This window comes from Hyperolius riggenbachi, chromosome 11, assembly GCF_040937935.1.
Source record: "Hyperolius riggenbachi isolate aHypRig1 chromosome 11, aHypRig1.pri, whole genome shotgun sequence".
NCBI classification, from domain to species: Eukaryota; Metazoa; Chordata; class Amphibia; order Anura; family Hyperoliidae; genus Hyperolius; species Hyperolius riggenbachi.
The window spans coordinates 122,499,837-122,522,984 of record NC_090656.1 but is presented as its reverse complement, the minus strand read 5'-3'; the positions used below and the strand labels follow the sequence as shown (position 1 = coordinate 122,522,984).

The 23,148-nt window shown below is 42.2% G+C and overlaps 1 protein-coding gene across 1 annotated transcript in view; it reads left to right on the top strand.

Moving 5' to 3' along the window:
- The window catches only part of LOC137537872 (mucin-2-like), a 199,267-nt gene that overhangs the window by 147,704 nt on the left and 28,415 nt on the right, over positions 1 to 23,148 (top strand). Inside the window, exon 32 of the mRNA XM_068259819.1 lies at positions 8,702 to 8,830. Within this exon, the coding sequence (XP_068115920.1) occupies positions 8,702 to 8,830 (129 nt within the window). The remainder of the gene's footprint in view (positions 1 to 8,701; positions 8,831 to 23,148) is intronic.

The following is a 23,148-nucleotide window of genomic DNA, read 5'->3' as shown; positions in this document are numbered from 1 at the left end:
GAATCAAAAGATTCTCACATCCTGATCACAGATGGAGGGGGCTGCGACGGTGGATCGGCGGAAAACAGCGCGGGGATCGTGAATGCGACGGTACGCATATCTACGCCCCTGATCCACACGTGAAGTTTAAAGGGGCGTGGATATGCGTACCAAGGATCCTAAAGTGGTTAAAGAACCACTGTCACGAAAATCTTAAAATATATGTAAACATAAACAAATAAAAAGAATGGTTCTTCCAAAATAAATGTACTCTGTAAGTACATTACTTTTCTCTCATGTTGCTGTCACTTACAGTAAGTAATAGAAATCTGACAGAACCAACAGGTTTTGGACTAGCCCATCTCCTCATGGGGGTTCTCAGGGTTTTTATTTATTTTCAAAAGCACTTAGTGAATAGTAGTTGCTCCGTCCAGCTGCCAAAAAAAAGTGTATAATGAGCATGCAGGCTCTCCAGCATCTTTCTATAAATTATTTTAAGGGAGTGTCTTTATAAATAATAAAGGCCATGCTGAGAATCCCCTATGGAGAGATGGACTAGCCCAAAACCTGTCGGTAATGTCCGATTTCTACTACTTACTGTAAATGACAGCAACATAGGAGAAAGGTGATTTATGGCTCATTTTACTCTGGAAGAAACTTTCTTCTTATTTGTATGTGTTTGATTTTTTGAGTAGCACCTCCCCTCTAACAACAACCCCCCCCCCTCAACCCAGTGGCTAAACAGTAAACAATAAACATTTTACTGTCTCTCTCACACACACACACACACACACCTACACACACACCTACACACACACACACACACACAAAAATACATTTAGCGGACATCCTACTTGTAGACTAAAATATCTAATTGAGTTTTGCTAAGAAATTCAGGTTCCCTGGTGTTCTCAAGCCCAAGAGTGTTCCTGACTTAACCAAGCCAACATCGAGAGTTGTGATTTTGAGAGTAGATTAAAGTAATTAAGGGGAGTGCATACCTTGTATAGCCCAGGAACTGAATTACAAAATAGCAACATGGATTTACATTAGATAGAGATGCTTAACATTTTACCGCTCTCTTTAGCTACAGGTTTTCTAACAGATGATTGATGTACAATGTCTGATTTCTTTGTTTGTTTGTTTTTAATTAGATATACAAAGTTCTCAAACTACAGCTCAATTCACGACAGGATCAGCAACTGCTTCTCACTTTTCACCTATCACTGTTCACACATCTATTTCAACTGAAGAAAATGCATTTCCTACAACTGAAAAACGTAAATCTACCACTTCAGAAGTAACCCCCACAATAACCACCTCAGCTACAGGTACCAGCATACTAGAATACAACACACCTATCGACTGTGATAAAGAAGTTTGTTAGTGGTCTCATCAAGAGTTGTGATTTTGAGAGTAGATAAAGTAATTAAGGAAAGTACATACCTGCAATCTAGCCTTGTATAGCCCAGGGAGTCCAGGGGCATAACTAGACTTAATAGAGTCCCCCTGCAAAATGATAGCATGGGGTCCCGTTGGTTCCCGAACCTCATGTGGATCACGTTATTGGGAGCCCTCGAATGGCAGCAGAGAGTGTTCTGCTGTAAAGCATAGTAGTAGCTGTAGGGTATTGTACCGTGTTAGCGATCAGTAAAAGCAAGAAGTTTTCAATTAGGATGATACCATTTATTGGCTAACTTAAAAGAATAAGAGTAAGCAAGCTCTCAGCTGTATAGCCTTTGTCGGGCTTCCATCCTGTTTGCTCACAAGATGTTGGAACAGACATCTATATACATGCAAGGGGATACATGGATTTTTTTTACAAGCATAAAAACCGTATTTTTCGGACTTAGAGGACAAAACTATGGGAAAAAAATTATATTAAACCAAGTGCATGCATGGTGCAGGGGCGTCTTATGGGCCTTTCCTCACCCAATTATTGTCTCCCTTGTGCCTTTCTTGTAACTCTTATGTTGCCCCTTTTTTGTAACTCTTGTGTCCCTGTGTCCTCTGTCTAGTCAGGTGGTGCTTAGTGAGCCTGGTACGTAGTGCATATATGCATTTAAAATATATGCATTTATAGCTAGGGGGTTGCAGCTGGAGACCTAGGAGAGTCTGCTAGACCCGGCTGACCTGTGTTGGTGTGAATCCTGGCCTGCTGGTTGAAGATGCTGTGTCCTGCAGCTGGAGAGCTGTTGTACTGGCTGGCAGGGAGGAGTGGGGATGTAGGTTGCTTTGTAGAGGCAGCCGCAATGTCCAGCGGCTGGATGGATGGCCTGACTGGTATCCTCTGGGGACGCGCTGGAGTGGGTCCAAAATGCCTGGCAGTAGTCTGGTGGCTGCCATGATGTGAGTCACCACCAATTTAGCTCCCGGCTTGAGGTCTAGCTGGACGGAAGACCTGGAGGTGGGGCTTGGATGTGCGATATTAAGGTGGCAGGCCTGTATCGGTTAGTGTCTGCATCATAAATTCCGAGTCCACAAGTTTATCTACAATCAAAGTGGATGCAATATAGGAACTTCATCCCATTTTACACAAGTATTACAGACTGAAAAATATATTCCCTAAACCTCCCCTCCTCTCATATCGGCTACCACCCAATTTAAAACAGATGATTGTCAGGAGTTCTTTGAATAGGCCACAACAGAACAGAACACACCCTGCCAACAAAAAAAGGTGTGGTACCTGCAGACACATTTACACCACTGAAAGGTTATCAATACCAGCTTCATAACAGGATTACAGAGTACAAGGCACATTTTCATGTGAATCCACCAATCTGGTATATCTGATCATGTGTGCTAAATGCCTCAAAGGTATGTGTGTGGGAGAAACTGGACAAAATCTGCACAAACGTATGAACGGACACAGGCACACTATTAACAATCTAGAATATCAACTCCCAGTTGCTACACACTTTCGTTCCAATGGACACAGCATGAATGATCTTTGTGTCACTGCCCTGAAGGGTGGCTTCAAATTGTCAAAAGATTAATAGCAGAATCAAAATTCATAAATTGGTTCATAGCTGTGGACAAAGGCTTGAATAAGGACAAAAACTTTTTACATTGGTATGAGGCTGATGATATTTAATGCCATAACTCTTTCTCAGCCTATATTGCATCCACTCTGCTTGTAGCTAAACTTGTAAACTCTGAATTTACGATGTCTCTGTGACAGTCTGAGTCCCAATTCTGTGAGTATTGTGTAAACAAGGAGTCTTATCTCAGCTTGCAACCTCTCTGTTTCACTTAAGGCATCTTAATGACATGTATTTATGTTTGAAAACAATCTATGTATCCCCTTTTGATGTTGCATGTATATAGATGTGTGTTCCAACATCTTGTGAGCAAACAGGATAGAAGCCTGATTAAGTCCATATTGCTGTGAAGCAGTCTCTGTAAACAGGAAAAAAATACACATGCTCCCTCTACTCTCTATTCTGCATGGCGGGAGGAGGTGATGGGACAGTTTTGTGAGCCCCCCAGGCCCCACCAAAGCCCCTTGGCCCCCCTGCGATTGCAGGGGTCGCAGGGGTGATTGTTACATCCATGCCTGGAACTGAATTACAAAATAGCAACAAGGCTTTACTTTAGATTGATATGCTTAAAATTTCACCACTCTCTTCAGCTACAGGTTTTTTAAAAGATGATTAACGTACAATGTCTCATTTCTGTGTTTGTTTGTTTTTAATTAGTTATAAAAAGTTCTCAAACTACAGCTCAATTCACAACAGGATCAGTAACTGCGTCTCAATTTTCACCTATCGCTGTTCACACAACTCTTTCAACTGAAGAAAATGCATTTCCTACAACTGAAAAACTTAAATCTACCACTTCAGAAGTAACCCCCACAACAACCACCTCAGCTACAGGTACCAGCATACTAGAAAACAATACACCTATCGACTGTGATAAAGAAGTTTGTCAGTGGTCTCAACATTTTTTGGAAATAAAAGCATTTTGAATATACAGGGGACTAGTTACAAGCTCAATAGTTATATAGTTACATAGTTACATAGTTATTTGGGTTGAAAAAAGACATATGTCCATCAAGTTAAACCAGAGAACAAAGTACAACACCAGCCTGCTCCCTCATATATCCCTGTTGATCCAGAGGAAGACGAAAAACCCTTAAAAGGCATGGTCCAATTAGCCTCAAAAGGGAAAAAAATCCTTCCCGACTGCAGATGGCAATCAGATAAAATCCCTGGATCAACATCACTGGGCATTACCTAGTAATAGTAGCCATGGATGTCTTTTAACGCAAGGAATGCATCTAAGCCCCTTTAAATGCAGGTATAGAATTTGCCATAACTACTTCCTGTGGCAATGCATTCCACATCTTAATCACTCTTACTTTAAAGAACCCTTTCCTAAATAAATGGCTAAAACATTTTTCCTCCATGCGCAGATCATGTCCTCTAGTCCTTTGAGAAGGCCTAGGGACAAAAAGGTCATCTGCCAATTTTTATATTGCCCTCTGATGTATTTATACATGTTAATTAGATCCCCTCTAAGGCGTATTTTCTCAAGACTAAATAAACCCAGTTTATCTAACCTTTCTTGGTAAGTGAGACCTTCCATCCCACGTATCAATTTTGTTGCTCGTCTCTGCACCTGCTCAAAAACTGCAACATCTTTCCTGTAAGGTGGTGCCCAGAACTGAATTCTATATCCCAGATGTGGGCTTACTAGAGAGGTAAACAGGGGCAATATTATGCTAGCATCTCGAGTTTTTATTTCCCTTTTAATACATCCCAAAATTGTATTAGCTTTAGCTGCAGCGGGTTGGCATTGAATACGATTATTTAATTTGTTGTCGATGAGTACTTCTAAGTCCTTCTCCAAGTTTGATGTCCCCAACTGTATCCCATTTATTTTGTATGGTGCTAGACCATTGGTATGACCAAAATGCATGACTTTACATTTTTCAACATTGAATTTCATCTGCTATTTATGTGCCCATAACTCCTGAGAGTTGATGATTCTGCACAATTTTGTATCATCTGCAAAAACAGCAAATTGCTTTCTACTGCTTCTACTAGGTCATTAATAAATAAATTGAAGAGCACTGGACCCAGTACAGACCCCTGTGGGACCCCACTTCTAACAGTCACCCATTTTGAAGTATAATCCATTGACCACATCTCTCCATCTCTTCATTAGCCAGTTCCCTATCCATGCACACAGACTTTTCCCCAGTCCTTGCATCCTCAACTTTTGCACCAGACTTTTGTGGGGAACAGTGTCGAAGGCCTTGGCAAAGTCCAAGTATATCACATCTACAGCATTCCTAATATCCACATTAGCATTCACTACCTCATAAAAGCTGAGCATGTTAGTCAAACAGGACCTGTCTTTAGTAAACCCATGCTGATACTGAGAAATAAGATTATTTTCTACAATGAAGTCATGTATAGGATCTCTTAGCAACCCCTCAAATAGTTGCATACAACTGATGTTAAGCTTACAGGTCTATAATTTCCTGGATCTGATTTTTTGCCCTTCTTAAATAATGGGAAAACGTGGGCTGTACGCCAATCCACTGGGACTCTGCTAGTTGCAAGAGAGTCACAAAAGATAAGATAAAAGGGTTTATCTGTAACGGAACTTAATTCCTTTAGGCCATCCATGTAGTAGTTCTGACTTAAAGTAACAGCAACCAAGCCAACATCAAGAGTTGTGATTTTGAGATAAAGTAATTAAGGAAAGTACATACCTGCAATCTAGTCAGGCTAGACAGGAACTGAATTACAAAATATAAACATGGATTTACATTAGATAGAGATGCTTAACATTTTACCACTCTGATTGAAGAGCCTAAAAGATGATTGACGTACAATGTCTAATTTCTTTGTTTGTTTTTAATCAGATATAAAAAGTTCTCAAACTACAGCTCAATTCACAACAGGATCAGTAACTGCTTCTCACTTTTCACCTATCACTGTTCACACAACTATTTCATCTGAAGAAAATGTATTTCCTACAACTGAAAAACTTAAATCGACCACTTCAGAAGTAACCCCCACACCAACCACCTCAGCTACAGGTACCAGCATACTAGAAAACAATACACCTATAAACTGTGATAAAGAAGTTTGTCAGTGGTCTCAACAACTTTTTGAAATAAAACCATTTTGAATATATAGTGGACTACAAGCTCAATAGTAATTCTGACTTAAAGTAACAGCAACCATGCTAACATCAAGAGTTGTGATTTTCAGAGTAGATAAAGTAATTTAGGAAAGTACATACCTGCAATCTAGCCTTGTATAGCCCAGACAGGAACTGAATTACAAAATAGCAACAAGACTTCACATTAGATAGGTATGCTTAACATTTTACCGCTCTCTTTAGCTACAGGTTTTCTAAAAGATGATTGACGTACAATGTCTCATTTCTTTGTTTGTTTTTTTTTTTTAATCAGATATAAAAAGTTCTCAAACTACAGCTGAATTCACAACAGAATCAGTAACTGCTTCTCTCTTTTCACCTATCACTGTTCACACAACTATTTCAACTGAAGAAAATAAATTTTCTACAACTCAAAAATTTAAATTTATCACTTCAGAAGTAACCCCCACAACCACCACCTCAGCTACAGGTACCAGCACGCTAGAAAACAATGCACCTATCGACTGTGATAAAGAAGTTTGTCAGTGGTCTCAGTGGTTTGATGCCAGTTACCCTGAAGATTCAGCAGATGGAGAATTTGAAACATATGAGAACATAAAAGCTAAAAACCAATTTATCTGTAACCATCCTCAAGACATTGCATGCAGAGCTAAAATGTACCCTGATGAACCACTTTCACAGCTCGGTCAGAATGTACAGTGCAATAAATCCTTTGGACTAGTATGCTTGAACAAGGATCAGTGGCCATTTAAATGCCTTAACTATGAAATCCAAGTGAAATGTTGTAACCTTGTACCATGTTCTTCTAAAACAACAATACCTACTTTCACTTCAACAACCGAGGCTGTTGATGGGTGTCCACCCAAAAAGGTAAATAACTTTAGCTTTTTCTTTAAGAAGCCTCCATAAACAATAAAGTAAAAACGTCTCTAGGATTGAGCGGGTATATTTCACAAAATGTATTCCAACAGAATAGGTTATGTGCTTCAGCTGCAGCAAAAGAAATGGTAGAATTTTGTTTATTTAATTTCACCATTAAGGGCCCTTTTCCACTAGCAATCGCAATCACAAATCACAAATGCCAGCGATTGCGATTTTTCATTAATTCTGTTATGCGATTGCGATTTGCAATGCATTATCATTGTAAAAATCGCTCCAGCAAGCGATTGCGATTTGCGATTAGCGATTTCCAAATCGAATCACTGCAGTGGAAAATACTTCTCATGCTTTCTATGATAAAGTAACAACCCTAGCGATTTAAAAATCACTAGCGATTTGCAATTTTGCGATTCAGCAATCACAATCTCTCTAGTGGAAAAGGGCCCTAAGTCCGTTATGTCACTGCCACTTTAGGTTTTGTGAGTCTAAACACCCCGTAAAATATTCCTAGGTATTATTATTATTATTATTTATTGTATTTATAAAGCGCCAACATATTACGCACATTCATTTAGGTTACAGACAATATTTAGGGGCGACATACAGCAATACTTCTGAAGGTATGATGTGTTATTTTTGACATCATACACAAACAGCCTCAGCATTCAATGATGAATTGGCCATCTTCCGCCTTATGTTAGATATAGGAAGGCAGGCATACAGCTTTGCCTGAGCTACTCTTGTTTTATGCACTTAGTGAGTGAAGCTATGAGAAATAAAGTGTGGGCATTACAGGACCACTACAGTGAAAAATTTCAAAATTAAAAAAATGTAAACGCATACAAATAAGAAGTACACTTCTTCCATAGTAAAATGAGTTATAAATTGCTGTTGGCCTATGTTGCTGTCACTTACAGAGGATATTATAAATCTGATGGAACTGACAGGTTTTGGACTAGACCATCTCTTTATGGGGCAATTTCAGTGTTAACTGAGGTTTAACTCTTACAAAAGCACTCCTTGGAAATAATCTATACAAAGATACAGACTGCCCTCCCCTACCAGGGCGGACTGGCCCGGGGGAATGGGAGGAGATTTCTCCCTGGGTCACTTCCTGCCCGTGTTTCAGGCTGCCGGCCGGATGTTTGGCAGAAGAGAAAGGGGGACGACTTATTTCCTCCCTCTCTAAACCCCCCACCCCGGGCCATGTGTATACCATCCTCTCTCTCTCTACGGCTCTTCCCCTCCATGGTAATCTCTGGCAGTGGCTTCTCCTTAGACTCCGTCCCACAATCACTCCTTGCTAGTGCAGGCAGAGCTGTGGCAGCAGTGAGGAGACAGCGTGGCATTGCCAGGGTGATGGGCTGTGAGTTGGGCAGCCAGGAGCAGAGAACGGCAGCAGCGGACATGAGCAGCGGCGGAGACTGACCAGCCGCTTTCTGCAATTAGATATATTGAAACAAAACAAAACTAACCAAAAAAATGAAATAAAACATGATGTCTGTTAAATGCAGTTATTTCAGATCTGACCTCCCCATTGAAATTTCTGTTTTCTTATTAGCAATCTATCGTATGCAACTCACTCCTGGTAAAAAAAAAGTGTTTGATTGTCTTAAAAATATTCAATATTAAAATGTAACACCTTTTTCCAATGAACAGACTGGTGAGACATGGATAAATGACCAATGCGAAGAAGTTACATGCCTTGGAAATAACGTTACATCTCATAAGCCACTGATATGCCCAGAACCAACACCTCTGACTTGTGCTAATGGCTTCCCACCAATTAAGAAGAAGAGAGCAGATGGCTGCTGTGACTACTATGAATGCCAGTGTAAGTTTTATAAATGGCAGTAATTTAAAACAGGATCAAAGTCCAATCAGTAAAGTGGGCAGCATACATTAATATATTAGTAATTTTACTGAAAGCTGTACTTTTTCAAAAAATACCATTTTGAATATACAGGAGAGGGACGAGTTATAAGAAATGCAATTCCTAAACTGTACAGCAAAGGCAATAATCAGTAGAAGGAGCCATCTTATATAAGAGTTAAACTTTTTAAAAGGAGGTAAGTGTTGAGTCACTTTGAAGAATGATGCACACTGGAAGTGAGCTGGAACTCCAAGAGAAGAGACCCAGCACCGTCTTCAAGTGTATTATAAGCTCTTTTATTTATTTAAAGCATCAAAAAGACAAAAAGGGCAAGTCTGTGCGACGTTTTGAGAGGCGACTCCTCTCTTTCTCAAGCTGACAAGCCCTCTGAATACATGAAATACAATCAGCCTTAAATAGTCCTTGCTCCACTAGGGAGCCAATCAAAATGGTCTTTACGCCCTGTCATCAACCAATTAGGTTAAGTTCCTGCTTGCAGGCCCTCCCATCTGGTGGAGGACCTGATGGGGAACTACATCTATTTATACACTCCAATCATTTTAAAATGGCCGCTAGAGGGCCGACCAATGAGGGTAGAGCATGTTCTGAATGGAAAAAACGTCATTCAACCGTCACGCGGAAATCCGCATTGAAAATCCGCATATGGTTGCGTTCAATGCGTATGCGTAAAAACGTACGCGTAAAAACCCTATTCCAATACTATGACCACGCGGAAATCCGCATTGGATATCCGCATATGGTTAAAATTAATGCGTATGCGTAAAAACGTATGCGTAAATACCCGGAAGCAAAAAATCGTCTAAACCATAGACGTTTCAATCCAATCGCCTATACCGGTTACGCATAAAATTGATCTTTACAGATTGAAAAATGTACATGCTCCTAACCCTAATAGGAATGAGTGTCAACAATATATAATAAGAGAAATTTGAAAAAAAGAAAAAGGAAAAAATGACAAAACTCCCGCTAGGTGTCTGGCGGCCACCCACAGCGGCGGCCAGACACCGAACGTCACAACAAAACTGTACCACATCTCACCCTCCCAGACTGGCGTCCGCCTTAATAGCGGCGGCCAGTCTAGGCTGGCGAGAACAAAATTACCAATTCTGTCCCGACTGGCGTCCATCCCTGGCGGCCAGTCGGGAAAGAAACAGGCAAAAAATCAAAAAATATATGCTCTGAAGGCCAGCCCGGACTGGCGGCCACATATCAGCGGCGGCCAGTCCAGGGGGCCAACAAATCAACATAATCAATAAATAAATATTTTTTTCCAAACAAATAATAATACATTTTGCTATAAGCTCCTTTCCCCCGCGACCGACGGCCACCAATTGTGGCCGCAGGTCGGGAAGGATTGGGGAAAAAAAAGAAATCAGAACCAACCCAAAAAGAAGACTCCAGGCGTCCAGACCAAACAATAAACAACAAGACATCTATCTATAAACACATGGACCCAACTCGCTCTCCCGGTTAAGACCCCCTGGACCAAGGGCATCCAGCTTCCTAATCCAAAACCACTCCCGTCTCAATAATAATTTGACCCTATCACTTCCCCTGCGTGACGGGGGGACAGAGTCAATCACCTGGACCCTCAACTGGCTAACATTATGGCGACAGGCAGAAAAATGGCTAACAACCGCTTGTTCAGATGTGCCCGAGCGGATAGCTGACTTATGCGCAGAGATGCGCATTTTAACCTTCCTGGCGGTAAGCCCGAGCTGAGCTTGGGCTATGCCGCCGGAAGGCACCGCTCAGGCCCCGCTGGGTCGATTTGCATAATTTTTTTTTTTGCTGCACGCAGCTAGCACTTTGCTAGCTGCGTGCAGTGCCCGATCGCCGCTGCTACCCGCCGATCCGCCGCTATCCGTCGCGCCGCAGCCGCCCCCCCCCCCAGACCCCGTGCGCTGCCTGGCCAATCAGTGCCAGGCAGCCCTATGGGGTGGATAGGAATCCCCTTGGACGTCACGACGTCGATGACGTTGGTGACGTCATCCCGCCCCGTCGCCATGGCGATGGGGGAAGCCCTCCAGGAGATCCCGTTCTTTGAACGGGATCTCCTGATCGCCGATCGCCGGCGGCGATCGGAGGGGCTGGGGGGATGCCGCTGAGCAGCGGCTATCATGTAGCAAGACTTTGTCTCGCTACATGAAAAAAAATAAATTAAAAAAAAAAGATTTGCTGCCCCCTGGTGATTTTTTAGCAAACCGCCAGGAGGGTTAAGTATCTGTGTGGTCATCCCCACATAAATCAACCCGCAAGGGCAACGAAGAAGATATACAACATATGCAGAGTCACATGTGTAATAACCATTAATTGAAAAACGTTTCCCTGTAGTAGGGTGTGTAAAAGTATCTCCTTTAACAATGGAATTACACATATGACACGACAAACAGGGAAAAGTCCCTTTTCTTGTAGTAGTTAAATTGGCAGTTCGAGAGCCAATATCTGCCCTCACCAAAGTGTCACCAACTGTAGGAGCCCGTCTATATGACATAAGTGGATATTCCTGAAATTCCCTAACCTGTGGAAAACCTGGTTTTAATAAAGGCCAATGTTTCCTAACAATTTTCTCAATCTGTTTGGAATTGGTTGAAAAGGTAGTGACCAGAGGAATCCGATCGATCTGTCTGGAGCGTGATCTTTTAGCTGAGGAGGATCGGCTAAAGGGATTTCACAAATCTAGAGGATAATCTCTTTGAATAAATCTATTGGCCATTTTCTTCAGACGTGTATCTCTCAATGTAGCATCAGACACTATTCTATTTACACGTTCAAATTGATGTTGTGGAATGTTATTGGCAATGTGGGAAGGGTGGAAACTTCTATAATGGAGTAACGCATTTCTATCAGTAGATTTCCTAAATATATCGGTGGTCAATTTTCCACCAACTTTCGTGACCACCGTATCCAAGTAGGATACAGAATGAGTGCTACAAGTATACGTGAGGGAAATGTATGGACAGCATGCATGTAGATCTTTAATAAAGCATTCGAGGGTCGAACGTGGCCCCGCCCAAATAAAAAAAACATCATCAATGTATCTCCACCACCCCTTGGAGTGGCGGAGAAACAATTGGTTCATATACACAAATGAATCTTCGTAAAGACCCATGTATAAATTAGCATAAGTCGGGGCCACGTTCGACCCCATAGCTGTACCTCTACATTGTTCATAAAATGTGTCCTCAAATAAGAAGTAATTCCTCCTCAAAATCACCTCCAACAGATCGATAAGAAAACGTCTCTGATCATCAAAAACATCTGAACAGGTTTGCAAATAATGAGATACCGCCTCCACACCTCCATCATGAGGGATGGAGGTGTAGAGTGACTCTATATCAATTGTAACCAATAAGTCATCATCATCTAAATTTTCAAATTTATCAATCACCTCCAGGAACACTTGAGTGTCCCTAAGGTAAGACGGTAAAGCTACTACCATAGGTCTAATAATACAATCTAAATATTTAGCAATTGGAGAAAATAATGAATTTACACCTGCAACGATTGGCCGACCAGGTGGATCGACCAATCGTTTGTGTATTTTTGGAAGGACATACATAACAGGAGTTACAGGATTGTCCTGAACTAGGAAAGTAGCTAGATCCCTGTCTATGATGTTTTTGTCCAGAGCATTCTTTAACAAACGATCAATCAACTTTCTCAGATCCCAAATTGGGTCTCGATCTAAAATTCTATAGACACTTCTATCCCCCAACTGGCGTAAAATCTCTGCACGATAATTAATAGTGTCCATTACGACAACTGAGCCCCCCTTATCGGCGGGCTTAATTGTTAGGGCCTTATTGGCCTTAAGACATTTAAGAGCTTCTTGTTCTTGTTTATTTTTTTTTTAAAGAGAATTTTTATTGAGTTTCATACATACAATTAGACAAGACAGAACAATAAGACATTAGCAAAAAAAAACAAAAAAAACCATCAGCAGCCATCCAGATGATGGTCAGAAGTCAGTATTCGTACAGAATAGATCAATAGGGAGATCATTGAGTGCTACAACATAGTTGACAGAGTCATATATAATAGCGAGGGGTCAGGGTAATAAGCCATACATTTCTTTGATTCGGTATATAGAAATCTTATTTCTACTTATTGGTAATCTTGAACAGAAGCAGTTATGTCCAAGTTGGGGATCGTGGTATCTAAGGCATCAGTCCATTTGCTCCAAATTTTATCAAATTTTTTGAATTGGTTACGTGCTTGATATGTTAATTTAAAAAGTGGCAATACCTGGTTAATTACTGTTTTCCATTCTGTAATTGTTGGAGGAGAAGAGCGTTTCCATCCTAGCACAATTACTTTTCTGGCGTAGAATATCAAAATCCTAATTAGGAGCAATTGGTTTTTGGAGCATGCCAGTTTATCCACCATCCCCAACATGCATAATTTAAGATCTAATGCAACTGGCAGAGACAGTTTGTCCTTAATAAAATGATTTACTGATTTCCAAAATCTCTGTACCAGTGGACACATCCACACACAATGTATAAAATCTGCACTTAAGGCCTTACATTTAAAGCATCTACCGTCGTGTGTGGGGCCCATTTTGGCTAATCTAGCTGGTGACAGATAGGCTTGATGTAGCCATTTAACATTAATAAGCCTATCATTAGCTGCTATTACCGTCCTAGGAAAGGTTTCTGTCAGTTCGTCCCAATTTTCTTTAGTCAGAGAGGGGTCAGTTTGTTGCCATTTTTGTCTGATTTTTTGTATTTTCGAGTCACTGCCCTGCATCATTAGGAAGGTATACATGGTAGTTATCTGTTTGACTTTGATCTGGTTCAATAGTTGTGTCTCTAGTTGTGAGGGAGTCAGGGAGACAGCAGTGGTCCCTAATTGTGCTCTGACGGCATGTCTCAGTTGAAAGTATCTAAACAAGGCATGCCTTGGTAGGCCAAATTCAGATCTCAAGTATTGGAAGTCTTTAAATGTGCCATTTAGAAAAAGTTGGGATAGGTATTTCACCCCATGCATGTGCCAGAAGTGTGCATCCGGGATGTATTGTAATTCCGAGAGGTTTGGGTTCCCCCATAAGGGTGAGTTCTGGGAGACGTATTGTATTGGTTCTCCTAATAGTTTTCGGGGTTTTTTTTATAAATATTAATGGTATTATGAGTAATTTTGGTATTTATCAAGGGGTTAGATACTCTGTATCTATATATAGCTCCGCATAGAGATTCATAGGAACCAGCGATATCAGCTTCTGCTGCCAAGCTGGAGTCCTGCCTATCTCCGCTCAGCCAGCTTCGTATAGGTATTAGCTGTGAGGCCAAAAAAAATGTGGGACCGCTAAGCCACCGGAACTTACAGGAAGTTGTAGTGTAGAGAGCGCAATACGTGGAATTGAACCCGACCATATAAATGAAATCAGCATTGAGTCGATACGTTTAAAAATAGACTGAGGGATCCATTCTGGGGACATCTGTAGTATATACAGCAATTTTGGGGCAACGATCATTTTTATGATGCACACTCTGCCACAAACATTGAGAGGAAGGGACATCCATTTTTTAAGTTTTAATTCTATTGCTTCAATAATTGGAAGGACATTACTGTCTATAAAGGATGTCGTGGGTTGAGTTATTTTTACCCCTAAATATTTAAAGTTGTCCACAACCTGCAATTTGGATTGTCGTGTTATAATTTGATGATCAAAAGAATCCAAAGGTAGGAGAACCGACTTGGACCAATTTATGGACAATCCCGATACTTTATAAAAAGTGTCATAGATCTCCAGAACTCTAGCTAGTGAAGGGCCTGGATCTGCCAGAAAGATCAGCATGTCATCTGCGTACAATGATATACGCTCTTCTATATTGTTTATTTTAAGCCCCTGTATCTGTGAGTCTGATCGGATGGCCTGAGCTAGTGGTTCAATCGCTATGGCAAACAGCAGGGGTGAAAGTGGACACCCCTGTCGTGTACCCCTCGAAATTGTGAACATGGCTGAGACTATAGAATTGACCCTGAGCTTTGCTCTGGGCTTGTCATATAAAATTTGGAACCAGCGTTGAAAGGAGTCCCCAAAGCCAAAATATTTCAAAACTGTTGCTACATAAGGCCATTCAATCGAATCAAATGCTTTGTTCGCATCTAGGGATAATATAATTCTTGAGCCGACATTTTTATGTAGGTAATGTAGATTTAAGTATAGTCTGCGGACATTGAGTCTAGTGGATCGCCCAGGTATGAAGCCTGTCTGATCAGGATGTATTATGGATGTGATGTGGTCATTTAGTCTGGTAGCCAGAATTTTTGTAAGTATCTTGGCATCTGTATTAATAAGAGATATGGGACGATATGAGTCACAGGAGGATGGATCTTTATTTGGTTTCAGTATAAGGGTTATAAGGGCTTCATACATGGAATCAGGAAGCGTTTTTGTTTCGAATATATGATTAAAAAGGGTCAACAAGTGGGGAACTATCAGTGATTTATTTTTAACGTACCACTCCATGGGAATCCCATCAGGGCCTGGGGCTTTGTTGCGTTTAAAAGTGTTTATCGCATTAATTATTTCAGTTGAAGTAATAGGGGCGTCTAACTCAGTGACCGCTTCGGGTGATAATACCGGCAGATCCAGGTCCTTAAGGAAATCCATAATTCCCTCGTCCGTTGGGCCTGTTCTAGTGGCATATAACTCAGAGTAGAATTCTGTAAAAGCTAATGCTATTTCAGATGAGGTATGACAAGTGATACCGGATGGCGACACAATGCGTGGGATAGCAGAGGACCCGTCAGAAGAATTTAGCAAATAGGTAAGTAGTTTGCTACATTTATTGCCGAATTCAAAGAATCTTTGGGACTGGATAATATCTTTCCTTTTTGTCCTTTCCAGGATTTTAAGCTCTAATTTACGGCGTGCTGATTGCCATATGGCATACTTCTCGTTTGAGGGGGATAGGAGTAGTTGGGCCTGTGCCTCAGTAGTTTCTTTTTCGAGGTATTTTTGTGAAGCTGCCTCATTTTGCCTAATAATAGAAATGGCTGCTCTAAATGAGCCCCTTGCAACTGCTTTCCCTGCGTCCCAACACATGTGTCGCCCCACAGTACCCTCATTGATGGACCAATATTCTGCCACTTCCTTCTGAAATTGCCTGAGGACCATTTCATCCTCCAGCCAACATGGATTCATGCGCCATACAGCTGTCGGGCTACCTCCCCAGGACTTCAATTGACACACCAGCGGGGCGTGATCAGAGATTCCGTGGGATAGATATTCAATTGACTCTATTAGGGGTAATAAGTTCACTGAGCCAAGGCACAGATCTATTCTGGACATCGTCTGATGAGTATCAGAAAAACATGAGAACATCTTTGTGGTAGGAAACTTCCACCTCCATATGTCATGTAGGGCATATGTTTCTTTCCACCCAATAAAGGCGGGTGAGGTTCTGCCCCCCCCCCCCCCCCTTTAAGTCTATCTAGTGTTGGGTCAAGGGTGGCATTGAAGTCGCCCATTAATATAAGAGGCCCATCTAATAGTGGATGTATTTTTTTCATAAGGGCCGTCAGTGTATTCACTTTAAAGGGGGGCGGGATGTAAACTGATGCGATTATTAGAGGATTCCCTTCAATCATACATCGCAGTATAACATAATTTCCTTTATTGTCTATTCTAACATCCGTAATTGTACCCTTGAATGATTTAGTAATTAGGATTGCTGTCCCTCTGGAGTATGAGGAATAGTGAGCAAGATAATAATTCGCAACCCAAGGTTTCTTTAAGGTTAGCCCTCTGGCTCCCAATAAGTGGGTTTCTTGCAGGCATATAATTTGTGGTGACAGCTTGCGTATGTGTTCAAATACTAGTTTACGTTTGATCGCATTATTCATCCCCCGGACGTTCCAGGACAAGAACTTTAGTATAACCATTTTAGAGCTGATGTTATATTGCTATATACCCCGACCTGCTCACCATTCCTCCACTCAATACTCACGTTAGTATGACCCTCTCTCTGCACATCCTGCTGAAAAATAAAAAGACAAAAACAACAGCAACACACATAACACATAAAAACTTCCCCCCTAACCTTTCCCACCCAACTCCCTGTTTTTTTAAAAAACTTACAGAGAGTCTTACTTCCCAAAACTTTAAAGCTTAACCAGTAAAGGGGACTAACTTCGGTCACCATGTCCGACCTAATATATTATTCAACCCACGGGTGTAATGTGGTTATCCATAATGAAGGGGAAACCAACAGTGTCTCCCGGCATATTTGAACAGCTTGTGTGGCAAAATAGAGGCCTCTCAGCTACAGGGCCTTTGTGTTTTTAAACATATAGATTTGCTGGATAAACTATAATAGATGGATACGTGCGGCATCAACCTGCAATAAACATGTTGACTGTTATAATTATTCAATCCGATATCTCATGACTAACACCTTCAATGATGCAATGTAATGATATATCATTCTAATCTGATACTGATGTTCCAGAAGTCCACTAGGTGGCAGTATAGGCCTATGTAAAGGAAAGTTAGTTCTAGTTGCTTTGCAACTTTTCAGGCCTATGTGTTTTTCCTATGCATTCTATTACACATTAAGATATTGTGCTTATGTACTTAGAAAGTTCCAGTTCGTAGGCGTCCAAGATCAAGCATTGTGGCATCTATTTATTTTCAAATAAATGATGACAGGAGATATCTTGGAAGGGTTCAAGCATGTAAGTAATCTTATAAAATGCGTTCATAAGAAAAGGGGTCACCGGCGTTCACTGTATAGCCATCAGTGCCTGCAGTATTAACTAGGAGAGCCCTTCTTTCTTCTATCTGCTAGTACAGGGATGTTAATTCCTTGTTGTTCCATCCAGGTGGTAGCCTCATCCGGCGTTGAAAAGAACATAGTCTCATCTTGGTATTGTACACGGAGTTTGGCTGGGAACAGCATGGTGTAAAGAATCTGCTTGGCTCTCAGGCCGGCTTTAACTGCCATAAACGATGCACGTTGTTTTTGCACTTCGGAGGAGAAGTCCTGATAGAGGGATATTTTAGTGCCATTAAATTCAAGTGATATGTCCCTGGCTTTCCGCAGGATTTCCACCTTGTCTCTGTAATTTAGCAGCTTAGCTATCATGGGTCTGGGTGGTCTCCCTGGTTTTGGTGGGCCCCCTGGGATGCGATGTGCGCGTTCTATAGAGAAAGTATGTGATAGATCCATGCTTGGAATAGTTTGCTTCAACCATGTTTCTAGAAAGGACTCAGGGGAATTGCTTTCAGATTTTTCTGGGAAACCCACAAACCTTATATTGGATCGTCTAGATCGATTCTCCAGATCGTCAACCTTCAGGGTGTTTTGCTCGGCAGCTTTTTGGGTTGTTTTTTGAGTTTTTTGCATGGGCTTGATTATATCTTCCAGATCCCCAATACGCCTGTCAGATTCTGCTGCCCTGTCACGTAGTTTCTTTAGGTCTGCTTTGACCAGAGAAAGATCTGACTGCACAGTGTCCAGCCTTGAAGTTAAGCTATTTTGTAGTGCTTTAATTGCATCTAATAGATCTGCCCGGGTGGGCTCCCCCTCCTCTGAGTCAGTGTCCTCTGTGGTAGCCATTTGGGCCTGTGCCTGCTTGGATTTCCCCTGTCTGTGCTGTGATCTGCCCCTCCGCATCTTAGGACCAGAGTCCTTACTCACTGTGTGCCCTTTCCTGGTGCGGGAGCTGACGGATTCCGCATCTGTGTCAGTGTCTGGAGCCGGTGAGCTGGGTCTACACTGTTCGGCTGTGATCTCGTGGTGCTGGGGCGGAGCGGCGCCATCTTGCCCAGCTCCATGCGCATACTTCGCCAGCTTCCCCACGGCTTCTGCGGCCTTGTCTGCCCCGCTCCTCTGTGATTTTTGCATGGTCTGGCGGGGATGATGTCTGGCAACAGTTTGGTGTGGTCTGGCAGCGGTATTTTCACCCGAGGGGTGCAGGATGCCTCAGGATTCCGGTAAGGTCGGCGGAGCGAGGTTGAGCTGCGTCCTCACTCTCTCATGGCTAGCCACGCCCCCCTGTTCTTGTTTATTAAGATTCTTCATTGCTTGAGAACCAGATCTTTGTAGCTCCTGAATGTCCCTTTGCACATTCCCTAAGAATGTATCAATTACTTGGTTGGACGGGGGGCAGAAAGAGCTCTTATTTCGTAATGGAGTGTCCTTAAGTCTCAAAGGCCCCATGGTTGGTAAAGGAACCTGAGTAGGTTTCGGAAGATTGCTAAAAAAACATTTCAACTTCAAAGTCCTTGCAAAAGACCAAAGATCATATTCCAATTGGAGTGAGTCCCCATCGTTGTTAATACTGAATGAGAGACCTCGATTGAGTACTCTAATCTGGATATCATCCAAGACATATGAAGAGATATTGATGACTAAGGATTCTTGCGTTCTCTGAGTGTCATTGGAGAGCCAGAGGGTTCGGCGCGTTTCTTTGTGCTTTTTGGCAAGCTGATATTTTCTCCCACCTCTCCTAATCCGTCTGGAGGGATATTGGCCGAACTGTCCGAGGGCAAAAAATCGGATTCTGATTGCTCTTCCTCTGTAGTTGTTAAAGGATCATGAATGGGTCGAGGTTGTACAGGCCGTGGACCCTTAGGTGGAGCTGAGAGCTCCTCTGGGACGGGGTCTAGGTTTACCCGGCCCATGAGGCAAGTTAGAGGAGGGTTGTTTCTGCCATATGTATACATAACCACTCTCATAATCAAGTGAGTCCCATTGGAACTTCTGACGTTTAACACCTTCAAGTTCTTTACGATATTTGTCCAAGTTTCTGGATAAAAGTTCCTCATAAGCTGAGATATCATCTGTAGACAACAAAGTTCCCAAGGTATCTTTTAGTAAGACAATCTTACTGTCCAGCTTAGGTAGTTCAACTTGGATTCTCTCAATGGTCAGTATCATGGAGTCGAAGGAAGCTTTGTTCCAGATTTTCTCCCATTTCAGGCGGAACTCCCCATCACGAGAAAACATAATTGGCGCCACATGTGAACGTATACCTCTGGGTATTTTCCGTTTCTTATAATATTCACCCAGGGTAGCGGCATGTAAGTCAAAAGAAATTCGATGTTTAGAAATCCTTTCAATATCTCGTTTGATAATTTTCACATTAGGAGTAGAGAGAAAGTCCGTCTCCGAATCAATGGCAGCAATGATCCTGGAGATCTCAACATCCGAGTACATGAAGGTATCCACAGAGACAGATGTCATTTCAGTAGTTTCCATGGTGGTGCAATTGCCCAGAGACAGCTGCAGTAGTGGTGGACAAGTGGTTACAGGCAGCACCCAACCATCTAGATGCGACGTGCTATTGGTCATTGTCCCTCTGTCTCCAGGAACAGCAAGCAGGAACTCCAAGAGAAGAGACCCAGCACCGTCTTCAAGTGTATTATAAGCTCTTTTATTTATTTAAAGCATCAAAAAGACAAAAAGGGCAAGTCTGTGCGACGTTTCGAGAGGCGACTCCTCTCTTTCTCAAGCTGACAAGGACTCTGAATACATGAAATACAATCAGCCTTAAATAGTCCTTGCTCCACTAGGGAGCCAATCAAAATGGTCTGGACGCCCTGTCATCAACCAATTAGGTTAAGTTCCTGCTTGCAGGCCCTCCCATCTGGTGGAGGACCTGATGGGGAACTACATCTATTTATACACTCCAATCATTTTAAAATGGCCGCTAGAGGGCCGACCAATGAGGGTAGACCATGTTCTGAATGGAAAAAACGTCATTCAACCGTCACGAGGAAATCCGCATTGAAAATCCGCATATGGTTGCGTTCAATGCGTATGCGTAAAAACGTACGCGTAAAAACCATATTCCAATACTATGACCACGCGGAAATCCGCATACGCATTGAACGCAACCACATGCGGATTTTCAATGCGGATTTCCGCGTGACGGTTGAATGACGTTTTTTCCATTCAGAACATGTTCTACCCTCATTGGTCGGCCCTCTAGCGGTCATTTTAAAATGATTGGAGTGTATAAATAGATGTAGTTCCCCATCAGGTCCTCCACCAGATGGGAGGGCCTGCAAGCAGGAACTTAACCTAATTGGTTGATGACAGGGCGTCCAGACCATTTTGATTGGCTCCCTAGTGGAGCAAGGACTATTTAAGGCTGATTGTATTTCATGTATTCAGAGTCCTTGTCAGCTTGAGAAAGAGAGGAGTCGCCTCTCGAAACGTCGCACAGACTTGCCCTTTTTGTCTTTTTGATGCTTTAAATAAATAAAAGAGCTTATAATACACTTGAAGACGGTGCTGGGTCTCTTCTCTTGGAGTTCCTGCTTGCTGTTCCTGGAGACAGAGGGACAACGACCAATAGCACGTCGCATCTAGATGGTTGGGTGCTGCCTGTAACCACTTGTCCACCACTGGAAGTGAGCTGCAAATTTTGTTAGCATAGTAAAAGAATGTAAAATGCATTTTGCGGGCAATGTCCCTCTTCCTCAGGTACAATATCTTGCCACCTTAATGTCTAAATGAAGCTCTGAGCACCTATGTACAACTGCCAAAGTGCCAGGCTGTATATTTTTGTAGAATAGCTTAGCCACTCTTTATAAAGGCTAGCACACACACCTTTAACCTCCTCAGCATTCAATTTTTTCTGGATTTCTGTGCAAAAAGACTTTCAGTTAATTTTCATGACCTTTTTTTCCTGTAACTTACCAAAATGCGTCAAGCAAGAGTCTAGTATACATTTTGAGTATAATAAAAGCTTGAAACATAAAATTAAATCAAAACTATTTGAAAATGACGCCCCAAAATAAATCTCTGATTATTTACACTTCAGAGCTGCAGCTGCTCAACCTGTTATAAAACAAATGTAAAGATGGCCATACATCTAGCGATGATGGGCAGATTGGACCAAGAGACAAATCTTTCTCTGATCGAATTTCATTAGAGAAAGATCTATTGGCTGCCCATAAACCGCGGGCCAATTGCAGAATGCAGATGGATTTCAGCATGAAATCTCTTGGGAATCGGCGCAGCCCGCCTCCTCACCACTGCTCCAGTGTCTAAATATACCCCCCATGTGTGCATATTATATATTACCTGTTCTGTGTCACCCACCGTGCGGTTCTCATCCGTCTTCAAAATCCTCCGCAGGTTACTGTATTGAATTCAATACAAAAATAAATAAATTAGTTTGCCACGTGACCCTGGCTTCATCAACACTAATCGCTGGGAAACATGTCACTATCAGGTAAATTTAGATGGTAGGAGGCGCCCAATTAAAAAAAATATATAGAATTATAATTCTGTAAAACAGTTTTCTTAAAAAAAATACCGTATATACTCGCAAGCAAGCCGACCCGCATATAAGCCAACCCCCCAACTTTTACCTGAAAAAGAAAAAAAGTAAAAAATGATTGACCCCCATATAAGCCGAGGGTAGGAAATGCTGTCCGTGTGATCCCCCCAGTGTGTCCCGGTATAGCTAGTATAGTGCCCAGTATGGGTAGGTAGTGCCCCAATATAGCTAGTATAGTGCCCGGTATAGCTAGTATAGTGCGCAGTATAGCTAGTATCGTGCCCAGTATAGCTAGTATAGTGCCCAGTATGGGTAGGTAGTGCCCAGTATAGCTAGTATAGTGACCAGTATAGCTAGTAAAGTGCCCAGTATAGCTAGTATAGTTCCCAGTATAGCTAGTATCATGCCCAGTATAGCTAGTAAAGTGCCCAGTATGGGTAGGTAGTGCCCCAGTATAGCTAGTATAGTGCCCAGTATAGCTAGTATAGTGCCCAGTATGGGTAGGCAGTGCCCCAATATAGCTAGTATAGTGCCTAGTATAGCTAGTATAGTGCCCAGTATGGGTAGGTAGTGCCCCAGTATAGCTAGTACAGTGCCCAGTACAGCTAGTATAGTGCCCAGTATGGGTAGGTAGTGCCCCAGTATAGCTAGTATAGTGCCCAGTATAGCTAGTATAGTGCCCAGTATAGCTAGTATTGTGCCCAGTATAGCTAGTATAGTGCCCAGTATGGGTAGGTAGTGCCCCAGTATAGCTAGTATAGTGCCCAGTATAGCTAGTATAGTGCGCAGTATGGGTAGGTAGTGCCCCAATATAGCTAGTATAGTTCCCAGTATAGCTAGTATAGTGCCCAGTATGGGTAGGTAGTGCCCCAGTATAGCTAGTATAGTGCCCAGTACAGCTAGTATAGTGCCCAGGATGGGTAGGTAGTGCCTCAGTATAGCTAGCATAGTGCCCAGTATAGCTAGTATAGTGCCCAATATAGGTAGGTAGTGCACCCCCCGCTCCCCCCACG